The following is a 17463-nucleotide window of genomic DNA, read 5'->3' on the forward strand; positions in this document are numbered from 1 at the left end:
TCTCTCTCTGTTCCAAAAATAAATAAACGTTGAAAAAAAAAAAAATTAAAAACCAGCAAATGTTCACCTCGGAGATTTTCTCCTCTGCCAGAGGACACAGTATTCTTAGGGGAACCATAAGTGTAATGTAGAGCTTGTTGTGTTGGAAAGCTGAAGTTACAAACCCAAGGTCAAATGTGGGGAGGCCTCACCTGGCACCTCTTCCTTTGGTTTTCTTATGGCTTTTGCTTTTTTTAAATTGAAGTATAGTTGACACACAATGTCACATTAATTTCAGATGCACAACAAAGTGATTCAACAACTCTGTACTCTTTTTATTTTATTTTTTAATTTGAGAGAGAAAGAGCCGGGGAGAGGGGCAGAGGGAGAGAAAGAGAGAATCCCAAGCAGACGCCACACTCAGCAGAGCCCAATGCAGGGCTTGATTCATCCCATGACCCTGGGTTGTGAGAACATGACCTAAGCCACAATCAAGAGTCAGACACTCAACTGACTGAACCATTCAGACACCCCCTTTAAAAAAAAAAAATAGGCTTCACGCCCAGCACTGAGCCCCACATGGGGCTTGAACTCACAACCCTGAGATCAAGACCTCAGCTGAGATCAAGAGTCCGATGCTTAACCAGCTGAGCCACCCAGATGCCCCCAAGAACTCTGTACTCATATGGCCTTTTCATAACCACTAGGAATGTGTCTGTCATCCAAAGCTCTGACCCTAAAGAGAGATAAGAAAGGAGTCTAGAGATGGGAAGAAACTGTGAATTGTAATACCAGTTTAATTTTGCTTGCAAAAATTAAATCTTAGGGTGGGATCATCTACTGCTTTCAGTAGAGTTGCTGCTGTCAAACCGAAGTGAGTCAGGCTTTGGTCATGGTGTATTATTGCCGGCATCTCTTTGGGGTCAGAAGCTGTGGAGTGACCCTATAATGTAAGGCACATGCAATGTTGCTAACCGACTGTGGTACAGGAATAAAGACAAAACTGACTTCCACAGGGAGACGATGTACTGATCTGTGGCAGCACGTCCTGTACGGAGTCAGTCAGCAGAGATCACCTCATCTCTCGGTTACAGGACCTTCAGCAGCAGGTTGGGATGGCCCGGAAGCTTCTCAAAAATGATAAACCAGGTGAGACTGGCTCCCTGCTTTGGTCCTCCAGCCCCTTCCTTTTTATTCATTCTGAGATCACCTTGGACTCAAGGAGACTCAGTGATGATGGAAGAATTACATTTAATTATCCCCATGCCAGCCACAAGATGGCTATGCAGGCCAATGAGACCAAACCCTAACCAGCTGAATTTGTGTGGTGTCCTTGAAAAAGGGCCAGAGGATTTAAGCTGTTGTTCTCTTGTGCATCAGAGAGCTAAGTTAAAATACCCCCATGATAACTAAAGGGTTATCTCTGACACCCATGATCTTTGTGCATATCCAGAAGTTCAGTGGATTTATTTTTAATTCCAGGGCCTAATGACTTAATTTTCTAAAGAGATTCTCTGCTCTCATCAGAGCCTCATCTCTTGTAGAGAGTAGTGGAGCGTGTGTCCAATGGATGGAAGTATCCTGCTTTCTTCAGAGAGACAGTTGTAGAATTCCACATCACCCTTGCAAACTCTGCCTTCTAACTTGATGTCATAGGAATTTATTTACTGAACTTTGTGAAAGCTGACCTTTAACCTAGATTTCAGTGTCAAGAGAAATCATGGTCATAAGTGGAATCTAGGCCACTGAAGTTGGAAACCCAGAGTAAATGTGGAGAGGCCTCACCTAGCACCTTTTTCTATCGAAAGAGAAAACATAAGAGAACAACAGCTTTACTGGAACAAACATTGTGGGTTGGTCACAACCGAAGGAGACAAAGTAGGGTTTCCACATTCAACCCAGCCAATATAGAACTTAAGAGCTGGGTTCACATTTCCAGGACTGGGTTTGTGTGGTAATGAGGCCACTTTCCTTTGCATTGATAGAGCGAGCCATTCAGCTATTGTTGGGGTGCCAGCGTGATGCCCAGAGCTTCCTGTCAGGAGAACACAGTCTGGTGGGAGAAATGGAGGATGACCTGGCCCAGGCCTATGCCGCCTTAGGTATGACTTGTGTCTTCATTTTCTCTTCTGAGGAACAAGTTTGCCTTGTGTGTTTGGTCATGACCCTAGCCTACCTCTTAGCCTTCAGCTAAAGCTGTTCTCCCTCCTACTGAGCTTTCCACACCCTGAAAACATTCATCCACAGTTGACTGTGATTCTCTCCTGGAACCAGATTTTTGTGTCTCTGCAGGGGACTGGCAAAAGTCAGCTACCCATCTACAGAAGAGTCTCCGAGTGGTTGAGGCTCGCCATGGGCCGTCCAGTGTTGAAATGGGCCATGAGCTCTTCAAACTGGCCCAACTCTTCTTCAACGGGTAAGTCCTTCTCTTTTTTCCTGACACTTTCCAGGCCACTCCCTGTCTTTCATTAGGTTCTTCTGTCCTTTACCTTTTTTCTGTGGTGCCGTTAAGCATGTTGAAACTTCTTCGTTTCCCCTTTAGGAGAGATCCTTTCCTTCTGTTTTATGGAAAAATGGAAGCTTTAGAACCTCCTCCTGAGAGATATGGGGAAAGCTCTTAGCTCTGAAAGGAGATTTCTAGGGAGAAGTTGCCAAGCAGTCCCACCACCTGCATGTGGCCCCTCTTCTCAGTCCTTGGGTTCCTCACACCTCTCTCACTGCCCTCACTCTCGCAACTTCAAGTCCAGGAGCTCTTCCTCCTCCCTATCCTGTTCCTCTTAAAGCAGCTCTTCTCAACCAGGAGTAATTTTGCCCCCAGGAGATGTCTGGCAATGTCTGGAGACAGTTGGTTGTCACAATTCAGGGTAGAGACCAGAGATGCTGTTACCACAGCTAAGAATTGTCCGGCCCAAAATGCCGATAGTGTCAAGGTTGAGAAACCCTGCTTTGGAGGTTTCACGGAAGGAGCAGTAGGGTTGATGTCATCTACCTTTGCGGCTGAGATCACTGGGAGGCCCTATTTCTAGATGGAATACTTAATTCCAGCCTTGCTAAAGCTGCCATCAGTGCACCCTGGCTGAGGCAGTGTTTGAAGCTTGATCCTAAGATTACGAATGGTTTGTGGATCTGATACCCAAGACACAGAGGTCACCCATTTGGTCAGAGAGAGAGAGAGAGAGAACAGGGCTACAGAGGCAGGTCAGGGATGGACTTGGTTACCTGGAGACGAAGGCTCCTGGGTAAACCGTGGCATAAACACCAGATTAACACTTTGAGATTTTCCCATTTCTCAGGACCTTGGAACCTTCATGCTTTTTCTGATAACTTTGTTTTCAATCTCTGCCTTGCCGTGTGTTCGTGAAAGTCTCTCACCAACCCTTCCAGACTGTAAGATCCTTGAGGACAAATTGACCTTCTGTAACTTTGTATTTTTCACAGGGTGCGAGTAGACCCTTGATTAAAGTTTGCTTGGTTGAATGGGTGGATTTACTCCTTTTACCTCCCGTGGTTCAGGTTTGCAATACCAGAGGCGCTGAATACAATACAAAAGGCAGAAAAGGTTCTGATGGTGCACTATGGCCCTTGGAATGATGAGATCCAGGAACTACAAAAGATGAAATCTTGCTTATTGGACTTACCACCCATCCCTGCAGGGCCTTCTGTGCAGGGTCCAAATGTTTTCTCCCAATAGTTAACTACCCTCCCATAAAAACTCCCAGTTCCCAGAAAAGACTTAAAACTAGTGTCTGGAGAGTCTAAGCCCTTTAAAAGGATTTTAGCTCATCTGCAGGCATCTGGAAGTTAGCCTGGGGTTTTGGCTAGACTCCACCTCACTAAATGATGATAGTCTGTTTCCCTGGAACATTCCTATGGTTTCTAGTAGTAATGAAATGTTATGTACCACTCCAGTGGGAACTTAAGCTCTTGGTAGTTGGTAGTTGTGTTGTAATTGAAAAATAATTATAAAGCAAGAAATCACCGAGGCTCCTTACCTCTATCTAGAGTCACCATTTCCTGTATGATATCTAGCTTTCTCGAATCCTTTGTGAAAACTGGTACAGTGTAAATTGTGAATAGAGAAATAAATATGGGGCCACTTTACTGTTGATCAGTTTCTTCCTGTCCTTATTATCTGCCCCTCATTCTATGCTCGTGGCAGACTCACTGACCAAACACTAATAAAATCGAGCTTATAGTAATGACATGCGCGCCTCCGTTCTCAGTTGTGTTTATTAGCAAGCCTGAAAAGAGACTCCTTTCTACCAGACCTCCCCAAGCTGGTAAATACAGACTGCATATGTACTGAGGCATTGGGGGCGGGGGGGCTTCAAATGATGCTGAGGGTACAGGCGTTGCTGCTTGTGGTTTCAAACTTGAGGGACAAAAGGTAGGGATGACGGCTCTTTTCTACCTGGATAGGTAGCAATAGTCTAGATTCCATCCTGTTCAGGAGGCTAGGAGACTCTGTTCTGAGCCCTGGTTGCTATATAGCACCATTGGTGACCAAGTGGTTTCGATGAGTTAGTGGAAAAGAATGTCAGGTCCACAGTGCTTTGAGAGCTTGCCCACCCTGGCCATGACCAGGAAGTGTCCATTGCTTGCCTCAGCATTATAATCAGGAAACGATTAGCCCTGAAGATGTCTGACAGTAGCTTTTCAGGAAGCTGAGTGTTTAAATTTTTTTTAAATTTTTTTTTTTTAATTTTTTTTTTTCAACGTTTATTTATTTTTGGGACAGAGAGAGACAGAGCATGAACGGGGGAGGGGCAGAGAGAGAGGGAGACACAGAATCGGAAACAGGCTCCAGGCTCTGAGCCATCAGCCCAGAGCCCGACGCGGGGCTCGAACTCACGGACCGCGAGATCGTGACCTGGCTGAAGTCGGACGCTTAACCGACTGCGCCACCCAGGCACCCCTAAAATTTTTTTAATGTTTATTTATTTTTGAGAGAGAGAGAGAGACAGAACGTGAGTGGGCAAGAGGCAGAGAGCGAGGGAGACACAGAATCTGAAGCAGGCTCCAGCCTCTGAGTTGTCAGCACAGAGCCTGACGCAGGGCTTGAACTCATGAACCATGAGATCGTGACCTAAGCTTCAGCTTAGGTTCAGCTTAAGTTGGACACTTAACTAATTGAGCCACCCAGGCACCCCAGGAAGCTGAGTGTTTAGAACACAGTTTGCATTCAAACATTTGAATGAAGGTCAGGCAGAATCTCATTTATCCAAATTCTTTCTACTAATTCACTGTGGCAAGACAGTGGCCAGTTAGGTTTTTGTTGTTGTTTGTTTGTTTGTTTGTTTGTTTCATAGAGATAAATTTTTCTTCTTGAAAATTTAGTCCTGAGGACAGTTCTGTATTCTGTTCCAAACACTTGACATGTCTCATGTTCCTAAAAAAAGGTCCTGTTATACTGTGTAAAATAGACATACTCCCCGAAAAAGAATACATTTAGAATTTTTCACATATCAGGTCCCATTTTAGGTGTACTTGGGAGCTCTCTTTAAATGCTTTATGAAATATTTCCTGAAGTTACAAATTACCTCCCTTATCTGTCTGTGTTATCCTGTGTTGTCAGGTGATACTAGCTTGACTGGGGACTATCTGTGCTTGTATTAAAACCTAAAGCTTGGTTTATTTAAGAGCATGCCCCACCGAGTATAAGTTATAAGTTATATACTGAGTATAAGTTATACTCTTATAAACCGTGACTTCTGGGGCACCTGGGTGGCCCAGTCAGTTAGGCATTCGACTTTGGCTCAGGTCATGATCTCATGATTCATGGGTTTGAGTCCTGCATTGGGCTCTGTGCTGACAGCTCAGAGCCTGGAGCCTGCTTCAGATTCTGTGTCTCCGTCTCTCTCTGCACCTCCCCTGCTTGCTTGCTCTCTCTTTCTCTCAAAACTAAGTAAACATTTAAAAAACTTTTTTTTTAAATGGTGACTTTCTGCAGAGTTTAGACAGACCCAGGCTATAACTATAGTACCAGAAAATTACTAAAGGGCTATTTATCTTAATATTAAACTTAACATAGCTCAAAATAGGAGGAACAGGGCAACAATAGTTAAGGATATAGCATGTTTATTGCAAAGTATACATTGAAACATGATAGGGGCAGCCTTCGTGTAATATGTAATCAGCCACCCCCTAGGCTTTTCTTCTTCTGGGATATTTGAACTTGAAACTGGAGCATTAAATGCCCCTGGGGTCCAGAATTTTGCCTATGAAAAGAAGGGCCCCTGTGTCTGTGTCTCTCAGTACGAAAATGAAAGGTTGGTTAAGGTGATAGTCCAGGGGAAAGGTGAGGCGGGCAGGCTGGAGCCCTGCGCTGGGGGCAGTGCTGGCCCCATCCTCATTCCACTCGAAGCCACCTCGATGTTCCACTTGAGTAAGTTTAATAGGTTTGCCTGTGATCTTGCTAAAGTCTGGCGAATCAAACAAGGATTGTAGTTCTGCAGAGATTGAGAGAGATTTCCGTTAAAACCCTGCCTTACCCAACACCCCGAGGAAGAATATGCTCCTGATTCTTAAGTCCTGATTCTCAAGAAGGCAGGCAAGCTGGGAGTAGAACACCACTTTGGACATTCTGTGAGGTATGTACACAGACCTCTGGGCTGGGTAGGGAGTAAGTGACTTGCCCAAGAGCACACAGCAAGCGAGGTTAAGATTAGAAACCAGCTCAACAGACCTGTCTTGAGACTCAGTGTTCTATTAAAAGATGCATGCTTCTGGGGCTGAGGAATGTGTCTGATAAGGAAGGCAGTTCAGTCTTCCCCAGTCATCCCTGGCTTCCCTACTCAAGGGCCATGGAGCCCTTGAGTTCTGCTTATCAAGGTGGAAGGCTCCAAGGCTCAACCCCATGCACCCCAAGAGCAAGGGGGTCTTGCGGACATACTCATCTCCTGCAGGGCCTTAGTGACTTCGCCTTCATAACTCAGCTTCAGCTTGGGGATAGTCAGGACGGCTTGAATAGTCTTCAGCTCTCGGTCTATGTCATGAATGAATTCGGAGGTGAGGCTCTCTTCTATCATGGTCAGGTTCTGGGTTACTTTCAGAGGCAGGAAAAAGATGATGCTCATGCTGCCGGTCAAGGGCAGCTGGGCAATCTGCAACAACAGAGAAGGAGCACAGGGGTTAGTGCTTTGGACCCCAAGAGCCCAGGGCTAGACACACACTCCAGGATGCCTTCTCCTCTCCTGTTTGGGTCCCTGGCCATGCCTTCCCCGGCCCCTAATCTATTTAACAACTGTCCTTCTAGGCCACTGCTTTCTGGCAGCAAGATATCTACTCTGGTTCCTTCCAAAGAGTAGACTCTTGTCTTTTCTTACCTCAGCCTAATACCAACTAAAGTTATGTGCTGAAAGAATTTTCTCCTGTGGTTCTAAGAAGCTAGGATTGAATCCCAGGTCCGTATTTTCTCCCGAGGATTGTCTGCCAATAGTTACTGATCATCTGTTATGTACAGAGCCCTGGACTAGAAGGTGGGGGCGTTGAGCACAGCAACACAGAAGCAGTAATAAAATGAGTCTTTTGAGCAGAGGTTGTGAACCTAAGGTCCATGGGACAAACAGCATCAGGAGTCCTAACGGCCCCTGAAACCACATACAGAAATGTGTGCGTGGGTATACGTGGCTTTTCTCTCCAGTGTTTTGGGCGTTCTGTCAGATTCCCAAAGAAAAAGGTTTAAGAACTACTGATTTAGAATTAAAAGATGTCTGGTATATGTGAGAGATTTAGAATGCCAGCAATTCGGAGTTTGTGACAGTTTGTTTTTTAATTTTTTAATGTTTAGTTACTTTTGAGAGAGAGAGAGAGAGAGAGAGAGAGAGCAGGGAAGGGGTAGAGGGAGAGAATCTGAAGCAGGCTCCAGGCTCTGAGCCGTCAGCACAGAGCTCGATGCGGGGCTCAAACTCAACAGGGTGCAGGATCATGACCTGAGCTGAAGTGGGGCACTTGACCAACTGAGCCACCCAGGCGCCTGAGTTTGTGACAGTTTTTTAAAGTTTCGCTTTGAATTCTAGAAATAAAAGATCTCCCCAAAGAGAGAAAAGGAGAAAGAGAGAGGAAGATGGGGGGAAAAAGACAAGAAAACACCAACATTTGAGTTGTCCACTCTCGGCCCATTTCGCATTATCTTCTCTTTTTTTTTTTTTTTCTTAAAGTAGACCCCATGCCCAACGTGAGGCTCAACTCATGACCCTGAGATCAAGAGTCGACGGCTTTACCTACTGAGTCAGCCAGGCGGCCCTCCCATTATCTATTAATCCTTACAACAAACCCTGAGAGGATAAGTTTCAATACCTGTCCTTCTTCATTTTAAGAAGAAAGGCTCAGAGAAGCTGTTGACTTGCTGAAAGTCCCACAGAATTTAGACAGCCATCACATCTCAAAGGTCATCTTATTTCCACTATACCATCCTGCCTGTCTCGGTCCCCCCGGCACCCACCACTCACCCTACCCCCTACAGACCTTGCAACTGAGATCAGAGTCCAAGCCGTAGCGTAAAATGGCCTTAGGGTCTGACATCATGGGGACTCTCACGGTCCTCTCCTCATCCAAATGGAAATCTTCAAGGGAAGTCTTTCTGGGGTCAAACTTTGTTACCCACTGCCCTGGAATGAAACAAATGGGGTGCCCTGAGCCCCGGGAGACCAGACAGGCATCGGGACCATGGTGTGAGACCAAAGCATATTGTGGAAAGCTGCCTGGCTAAAGCAACCGCTCCAGAATGTGCAGGCCGGACCACAATATGTCTAGGATCTGAACACCTTCCGTATATAGACTCAGGAGGAAGGAAATACATTGATTTTAGTGATTTGATGGTCTGGATTATACAGTAATATCCTCCTGTGATAGCCCAGGGGGAAAAGTAAACTGGTATCTACTTCTGCAGTGAGGTGTCTGGGAGACAGCATCGAAGGAGGTCAGAGCTGTAAGGGACCTCAGCATCACCCCCTCACATCTGAAAAAGCTCCGAAGCCCAGAGGGGTGAAGGCACTTGCCAGTACAACGATGTGATAACCAAGCTCCCTTAGTCTGACGTGACCTTCTGGAGATCAGTGCTTCAAGGAGGGCTTTTCTCAAGGTTAGGGGTCCACTGTTGCTACCGCCCAAGAGTTGGTTGTAAAGCATCGGAGGTTGTCCAAATCCCACCCAAGTCTTATCTGAATGGGGCCAGCCTCGCATGGCGAACAACGGTTTGTCGAATACTTGCCGTGTCCTGGGCACAGTGCTCTGGTCGATGTGAAGATAGGAGACGATACAGACAGAGGGCCTCTGACGTGTGTCTTCCCGTGTTAGAGGTGAGGGAATAGGCCCAGGAAGGCTGTGAGGCCTGCGCAGGGCTCTGCAGCCGGGAAAGGCCGAGCTGGGCTTTGGCCCTCCTGTGACTCCAGCCCAAATCTAATGGTGCCCGCCCCAAACAGGCACAAGAGTGCCTCTTGTCTGGGCTGGTCTTTCTGCATAAGCCTCTTCGCTTTGTAGGCACTCCCCACGTTTGCCTGGGATTAGGTGACGAGCACAGAGCTCTCAGGCAAGGGTGTTTCCCGGGTCATCCTCTGGCTGTTCGCCTCTGGGTTCATGCTGAGCTCCATCTCTGACGTCCCGCCCTTCCCCAGCCCCTCGGACACCCACCATCCACCCTTGGCCAAACGAGAGGTGGAGGAGCCCTCACCCTTGAAGTAAGCCACACCGAGAAGGAGAATGCTGATTTCACTGGGTATCTCCTGTGTGGACCTAGCAATTTTCCCTTTCATCTGGGCCTGCACCCAGTTGTTAACCTCCTGAAGGTCCAAGCGAGGGTTGCCGGTCAGGATTCTGGGCCTGGTGCCGTAGGACTTTTCCAGGGGCGCGACAAAGCTGGATTTTATCCGCAGCTCTGGGGAGACATGGAGAGAGAATGTGCTCTGAGAGCTAACCAGCATCCGCTGTTTGAGAGCATGCCAGGCTCAGGTTCTGGTTTACCACTCAGCAGGCCCCGACTTCCTGCCTAGTGACTTCCCGTGACTTGCCGGGACTTTGTGCCAGCTTCCCCAGGCGCTGGACAGGGAACAACGAATTTCTCTCAATGCCATTTCTCTTTGCGTTACCGCCCTCCCCCAACCCTCCCGCTGTCTCCCTCAGGCCACTTCCTCTTTCTGATCCTCTTTGAGCTCACGGGCCCCTTCCTGCCCACCAGTGCCAGGCCCAGCCTGGGCAGATGTGATCTAGTGTTTAGAATGAAGCCCCCATGTGGAGGAGAGAGCTCCACATTCCTCGGGCATCCCTAGCTAGCAAGGTGACTCACTCCTCTCAAAGATGATGCGGGAAGCACTCTTGAAGTTCTTCTGGGGGGCAGTGACGGCAGCAAGGAGCTCCTTATAGGTGCCGTGGATGTCCGGGTTGCTGATCAGGTCATAGTAGAGAGCCCGGTGAATGGTGGATTCTGTCCTCTGTTCTGCTCCTGCCAGAGAGACATGGGTGGGAGCCTCACTAACTGCCCACCGGGGCCCAGATCAGGCCAGATCCCAGGACAGGCCACCACACTCTAGTCTTTTACTGCTCATACTGGAAACATCTTAGACTGGCAAGAAATTTGAAGGCAATGGAAGAAAAATGTTTTTTTCTAATGCAGGCTAAGGTCATCAGGCCTAGAGAGCGCAATAAGGGTAGGACTGAGGGGTACAAGCCCCTGTGCATCTCCATCACAGCTGTTACCAGAACGTTTTGTGGTTACCTGTTTATTAGTCTTAGCTAATAGAGACTCATTAGCTCAGCTAATATGAACTCAGCTGCGAGCCGAGGGCGGGCAGAGACCACGCCTGCTTGTGTGCGGTTGAACCCCCATAATCTAGCCGGACGGCTGGTATGCAGAAGCTTCTTGAAGGAATGAATGAGTGTTGAAGTCACCCTGTCTATAAGTGGTCCCGAGGCCTCACCCCTGAGTCAGCAGTGCTCAGCGCCTCCGGGGAGCGAGGAAGGGATTGTACGTGCACATGCAGGGGACCGCAGCAGGCCAGTCTCTCAAGCATCTCTTCGCCCCTTCCTGAGGGGAAGAGTCTCTAGGACTTAGAGAGGCATGTACACGCAGAGGATTCTGGGGCTGTCTGCATCTGAGAACTCACCCAGTGAGAGGGCAGAGAGAGCAGTGGCCACGCTGAGTGGAGACAGCAGCACATTGGCAGTAGGGCTCAGGCTGGACCTCACGCGGTACAGATCATAGCCGAAGTTGGAGATGGCCGCTGCCAGCTTGTTCACGGGGACCTTGAAGAAGGGGTCCTCCTCCTCCACTGGTACCCCTGTGGTGTCAGGAGCTGGGGAGTCCTGGATTTGAGTAAAAAGGGCCATTAGAGATGAGCCGTGGATGACTGGTCTCGTTGCTTTGAGTGGGATTGTCATTCCGGCCCCTTACAGCCATCCCGCCTGAGGACCGTCCGTGTAGCCTAACTTTGGAATGTGTCTGTGCTCCCTGATCATGCAGGAGCTCTCTGCTGGGGACAGACAGCCCCAAATGGAAATCAGTTGACCACATTTAAACACTGGTGACCTGTGAGCCTCAGGCCTATAATAATTTTGAAAAAGAGAGAAAGAAGAGCCTCCTGCCTTCCAAGGAACTCTGTTCTCAGGCCAGAGCAAAAGCTACCTGTCTGTCCCCCCTTGCTTACTGTTCCCAGGTCTCTACCTGGACCCTCCTTGCCTTTCACGGCCTTGATCACATATCATCTCCTCCACCACAGACTTTCCCTCGTTGCCCCAAAGTGAAGGCGCTTTTTGGTTTTCTGAACTTTTTACAGAGTCAACTACCACTTACATATGAACCACCTACCATGTACTGGGCTCTGTGCTAGTTCTTTTCATTTGAGGTACTTTATTTCTTGCTTATTGATGTATTCCATGCCTCAAAAGACCGAGCGCCTTGAAGGCTAGAACTGAGTCTTTGATGTTTCCGCCCATCCCCAGCCCCTACAGAGCAGGTATTCAGTAGGTAGAAAGTGAGTGACTGACCACAATGGCCCTGTAAGGGTAGGTGTTTTTAAACCCACTTTATCGATAAGAAAGAGACAGACTCAGGTGACAGTGACTTGTCTAAGGTAGCCAAGCTAGGGGCACCTGGGAGGCTCAGTGGGTTAAGCGTCTGATTTCAGTGAGGTCATGATGCCGTGCTTCACGGGTTCGAGCCCCACGTCGGGCTCTGTGCTGACAGCTCAGAGCTTGGAGCCTGCTTTGGATTCTGTGTCTCCCTCTCTCTCTGCCCCTCCCCTGCTTGCATTCTGTCTCCCAAAAACAAATAAACATTAAAAAAAAAATTTAGAAAGGAAGAAAGAACGAACAAACAAGGTAACCAAGCTAAATGAGAGGTAGAGCCAGAACTCAAACTCAGAACTCACAGTGAAGTCCAGGGCTTCGGTCATTATGCCCGTGCAGCCCTGGTCCCTCACTGTCACTCAGTATTAGCTTCTCAGCATCTGCCTTTGCAGTCTGAGGCCTTCCACACTCATATCTCTGCTGCACCCTGGTTGGTATCTGCACAAATATCCAGGAACTCACCCAGTCAGTGAGACCCACAGTCCCACAAGGTAACGAGAAAAGGCCTTCACCAAAGGGACCACCCTGGTCCCTGGGGTTTGTTAGACTGCCTTCACTTTTCACCTTCTGGGATCTTATTTCTGTCTCCGCTACGTTCTCTGAAAGGCAGGGCAAGATGCTTTCTGTCTGTTTTGCTGATGTCCATATGTAAAGGCCAGAGCCTGGCCTGGAACCTGGGTGTCTGTCCCGTCTCCCATGCTGCCTGCTAAGGTGGGGTTGGGATTGCTGACGTCCCCACCTCACCCCACCCCCACTGACCTCCAGGCTGCCCGCATTGTCCTGGCAGCTGCCTGGCCCGAGGAGGGCTCCAGCCCAGAGGAGTAGCATGAGTGCCTGCATCCCGGGGCCTGCAAGAAAGCAAGGGGCAGTGAGCTGTTTCCCTCACCCACTGCCCTGCTCCACCAGCCACCCTGGACAGGGAGCAGGAGCTCGATAGGACCAGCCACCTCGCCTCTGACTTCCCCAGGCTGGAAGTGGCCCCTCAAGCGGACGGTCCCTCCCTCTCATCACCTCCCCTCTCCTCCACCTGCCTCACGGCCTACCGTCCCAGGGTGAACCTGTGCTTTCCTCCGCTGTGTCAGGAGACCTACCTTTGGACCCAAAGCTCCAGGGCCATGGAGATCGAGTCGTGGGCCCCTCTGTGTGGATATGGCCTAGCACAAATGCACAGCAAGGCATTTCCCTGGAGGCACCCGGCCAGCTCATTACATAGGATTTGGGGTAATGTCAGAAGGGGGCAGAACCGAGGTCCCATATGTAGAATGACAGAATACAGAGAATGGAGACATCTGGTCGAGCCCCTGCTTTCCCCGGGAAGTTCTCAGACTCTCCCCTTGAATTCCTCTGGTCTAGAACCCGTGGCCGCATAAGGGACTCCTTCCCTTCCCAGTTCTCTGTTGAGAGCTCTCAGTCTCCTAGTTAGGAGCACTGGCCCTAGGGTCAGACAGCTGGGTACAAATCTCAGCTTGTCTTAATACCTCTCTAAATCACAGTGTCTTCTCTTGTGAAATGGAGATCAAACAGTTCTTACCTATTGTGATGATGATTAAATTGGATAATGTCTCCATAGACCTGAGCAGGGCAAAGGCAGGTGAGCTCTCCAGCAATCCCTGAGCTGAAGTGGGTCTCCCTACACCTGGAACCCCAGGGCGCCCCTTCATCCTAGGGAGACAGGCCCTCTTCCAGCCACCAGCTCAAAAATAGCTCTTACACCCTGAGGGCTTTCTTTGCTTCAGGTTAAACAACCGGTTTCTTAGGAGGGCCCCCCAAGTCCATTCACCTCCCCAGCAGTGGCCTCCTCTGGACCCACTCTCTCTGGCCCCTGGACCACGAGGGAAACGGGAAATCTGGGTCCAGAGCTGTATGCGTGCCACCATCCCTCACCCTCCTGCACTTGCTGCATCCGTGAGCTCACCCCTGGGAGTCTGGGTGTGGGGTGGGCGGGGCGGAAGGCAGCTAAGGGGGCTTCACGGGTAGGATCTTCTAAGAGGCCCTCTGTTCAAAAAGTGGGAGAAGGGGGGCGCCTGGGTGGCTCAGCTGGCTAGGTGTCCGACTTCAGCTCAGGTCATGATCTCACGGTTCATGGGTTCGAGCCCCGCATCAGGCTCTGCGCTGACAGCTCGGAGTCTGGAGCTTGCTTCATATTCTGTGTCTCCCTCTCTCTCTGCCCCTTCCCCTTGCACTCTCTGTCTGTGTCTCTCTCTCAAAAATAAATAAACATTAAAAAAAATTTTAATAAAAAATAAAAAGTGGGAGAAGGCCCCAGAAGCTAGGACCTTTGGTTGGTCTGTGACCTCCCTCTGTCCACACTGCCAAGTCAACCATTTATAATCTGCCTTCCCTGCCCCTCACCTCCCTGACACACGCACAGGCCAAGGGTCTTGAGCACTTTCCTTGTCATCTTCTCATATACCCAGAAATACCCTCCCACACGCACAACACACATACTTTCCTGACTTCTCAGAACAAATAGGAAAGTCGGGAGTGCGGTGTGTGATTTTTGGCCAAAGTCCTTAGAATCAAGCCAGATAATCCACCAGACAACACCGTAGAGATGAAAAGCAATGAAAGAGGCCGCCTCCAGAGTCTCCCAGCTCATGGCTGGACTGCGGGTGGGAGCGAGCCTGGCTGTCTTCCCAAACTCTGATAGGGAGCTGCGTCCCAGGGTGAGCCCCACAGACCCTCGTTCTCAGCCAGCTGCCCTCCCATACAGCTGCGGCTGGCGCTCAGGGAGAAATCTTGTGTTGAGGCAACAGGAAAAGCTTTCTGTGGTACCAGATCGAAACCTTTAACACCATCCAGGCTCACAGCTGCTCTCTCCACCCGCCAGCCCCACCCCAGAGCTGGCGGAGCCTTCTCGCCTGAGCCTCAGCAGACTGGTTTATCAGAGACCCAAAATTCCAGGAGATTCACAGGCAGCAAGGCTAAAGGATAAGCTGTTAGCTCTAGTCCCTCTGGCCGGGGGAGGTGGGGGGCATCCTGGCGTAGTGTCTAAGGAAGCTACGTTTACAGTTCAAATGCACTTGAAGGTCAGACCTTCCCCACAGGAGTCCCTACAGAATCAGCCTAAGCCCGGGGTCATGTGATCACTGTCCCCATGTGGGTGGGCTGAAGAGAAGTGAGGGACCCTGGCAGTGAAAGGCACATGGGTCCCCAGCTGGCCCAGAGCCAGTCGCTGGGACATGTACTATTTTTTTTTTTTTTCAACGTTTATTTATTTTTGGGACAGAGAGAGACAGAGCATGAACGGGGGAGGGGCAGAGAGAGAGGGAGACACAGAATCGGAAACAGGCTCCAGGCTCTGAGCCATCAGCCCAGAGCCCGACGCGGGGCTCGAACTCCCGGACCGCGAGATCGTGACCTGGCTGAAGTCGGACGCTTAACCGACTGCGCCACCCAGGCGCCCCTGGGACATGTATTATTAATGGCACCTCTGAATCTTCTATCTCAAGCCCTGGGGATGAGGGAAGAGGAGAGATTATTGAGAGCCCCCTACAAGGGCACTGAGAGAGCAGAGAGAAAGAGTCTGCGTGGGGTTGGGGGGCCCTCTGAGCCCACTCACTGACCTGTCCAAGGTGATTGTTCTGTGGGCTGAGGGCAGGCAGCCGCTGCCTGGCCAGGGGCACAGGGACAATGATGCCATCCTGTCCAAAGGGCAGTATCCAAGCCAGACTCCTGTCATACCAGGAAGGGGAGGGCATGGGGAGGAGGTAGATACGCTCCCCGTTGGGCCAAGGTCAGGCCTTCCTTGCTGCCACATTTACTCAAATCAAGAGACACAAGGAACTGGGATTTTGTGATCTTGCCTTCAAGCTGGGAGGATAAATTTGAGCCAATACATGTGTTTCAGATTAAATCCAGCTGTGAGACAAACACCATCCCTCCTCCTTCCAGCACCACACAGCCTAAAGCCACATGGCAGTGGACCTCCTGGGCAGCACAGGGAAGGGCACCACCCTCTCTCCTGGGAGAGAGGTTCCGAGGGTCCCCTCCAGGCCCGCTCCACCCATGGGGACCCTGCCAGTCCCCGGGAAGCCTTCCTTCTGAAGCCTGGGAGCCTGAATGAGTGGGGCCACAGTGCCCATGAGTTTCACCTCCCCACGCCCCAGAAGGGCCAGCCCTAGAAGCAGAACTGTCTGGCCCCCTTCCCCTCCCACCCTGAACTCCTGGTGACAGGCATGGGCCAGACAGTGATGGGATTTCTGGGAAGCCTGCGGCTTTTGTTTGGCCCAGACCCGCTCCTTGCTGTGGTGTACCCCAGGGAGCAGAAAGGATGCGGGCAGCCAATCTCTCCAGACCCCATACGCTGGCTGGACTAAAGAGTGGTCATTGTTTGCGAGAGGCCAAAGCCCCACTGGTCTCCCATCCCAGCCTTTACTGGAAGCTAATTTGGCCGAACAGGAAGGATGGCGACTGGATAGAAGGACCCAGCCGTCCCTCGTCCCAGTCTTCTGTAGGGCTCAACAGGTCAGCTGCTTGGCGGTGTAGGAAGTTACCTCTGAAATCGGCACCAATTGATTTTGAAAAAGCAGCAGGGAGCTGAGCCCAAGCCAAGGCTGGGCTGGAGGGGGTTGGGGGGCTGCCTTGTAAATACCCCCAGGGAAGCAGTGCTCCGGGACAGCCTCCTTCCCTTAGGTCTGCGGAGCCCCTTGGAGGTGCTGCTCAGACCCGGCCCAGCAGCTGAGCCCTCTGTTTCTTCCCACTACCGCCCTCCTCCATTGCTTCCCACCCACTTCATTCAAAAGTCTTTCCAGCCTCTTCTTCCAGTGGTGCAGTGGGGCTTGGGGATAACTGGGCCCTAGCCTTCTGCCCCCAACCCCCTCTGCCCTCTCTTATCCTCTCACCCCCGTGCCCAAGCTGCAGGAGCTCTTGGCTCCCCACCTCCTCTCCCTCGCACCCTTCTTTTCTGCTCCCTGCCTGTCTCAACCCCGGGGAGCCTCTCCAGTCTTCCCCTGACACTCGCACCAGCCAGGGAGCTGCTTTACCTGTGGGTGCACCGCAGCTCCGTGCCAGCCTCTGCACACCGAGGGGCTCCAGCAAGCACAAGAGCTATTGCAGCCGCCTCCCGACCCAGCGCCCAGCAAGCTTCAGATTACAGCTACTCCTTTCTTAAAGCGACCTGCACTCAGTTTGGATTCTGTGATTGCATCACTGCCTGGTGTTAACTTTAACCCACTGCTGCCCTTCCACCACACACCCCCAACACACACACACACATTCCCACACCGACTCCACCAGACCCTCCTCTGGGACCCTGGCCTTCCTCCTGCCTGCGGTCCCACCCCCAGAGGGCACCCTGGCCAACTCGGGTGGGAGACAGGCCTGAGGAAGGAAGAGACTTGCAGGAGGAGGCCCGGGAGGCAGGCTAGAGCAGAGAGGGGAAAAAAAAAAAAAAAAAAAAAAAAAAAAACCCTGCCCAGTGCT

At 50.4% G+C, this 17463-nt stretch overlaps 2 protein-coding genes across 5 annotated transcripts in view; one reads left to right on the plus strand and one right to left on the minus strand.

Moving 5' to 3' along the window:
• The window catches only part of SMYD4 (SET and MYND domain containing 4), a 70848-nt gene that overhangs the window by 43145 nt on the left and 10240 nt on the right, over nucleotides 1-17463 (plus strand). For 2 of the 4 annotated variants that reach the window (XM_045490441.1, XM_045490444.1), the window contains exons 8-10: nucleotides 996-1128; nucleotides 1965-2081; nucleotides 2272-2395. In XM_045490441.1, the coding sequence (XP_045346397.1) occupies nucleotides 996-1128; nucleotides 1965-2081; nucleotides 2272-2395 (374 nt within the window). Of the gene's footprint in view, nucleotides 1-995; nucleotides 1129-1964; nucleotides 2082-2271; nucleotides 2396-3315; nucleotides 3457-3492; nucleotides 4184-17463 lie in introns of those variants that run through there. The other 2 variants (XM_045490442.1, XM_045490443.1) reach the window with 2 other exon arrangements.
• Nucleotides 6041-17284, minus strand: SERPINF1 (serpin family F member 1). Its single transcript, XM_045490449.1, has 8 exons — nucleotides 17025-17284; nucleotides 12799-12887; nucleotides 11079-11277; nucleotides 10262-10417; nucleotides 9650-9853; nucleotides 8446-8588; nucleotides 6872-7082; nucleotides 6041-6428 (listed from the first exon to the last, which is right to left on the minus strand). The coding sequence occupies exons 2-8, from the start codon at nucleotides 12877-12879 to the stop codon at nucleotides 6169-6171; spliced, it is 1254 nt and encodes a 417-aa protein (XP_045346405.1). The 5' UTR covers nucleotides 12880-12887; nucleotides 17025-17284; the 3' UTR covers nucleotides 6041-6168.

The sequence above is a fragment of the Leopardus geoffroyi genome, chromosome E1 (genome assembly GCF_018350155.1).
Source record: "Leopardus geoffroyi isolate Oge1 chromosome E1, O.geoffroyi_Oge1_pat1.0, whole genome shotgun sequence".
Taxonomy (NCBI): domain Eukaryota; kingdom Metazoa; phylum Chordata; class Mammalia; order Carnivora; family Felidae; genus Leopardus; species Leopardus geoffroyi.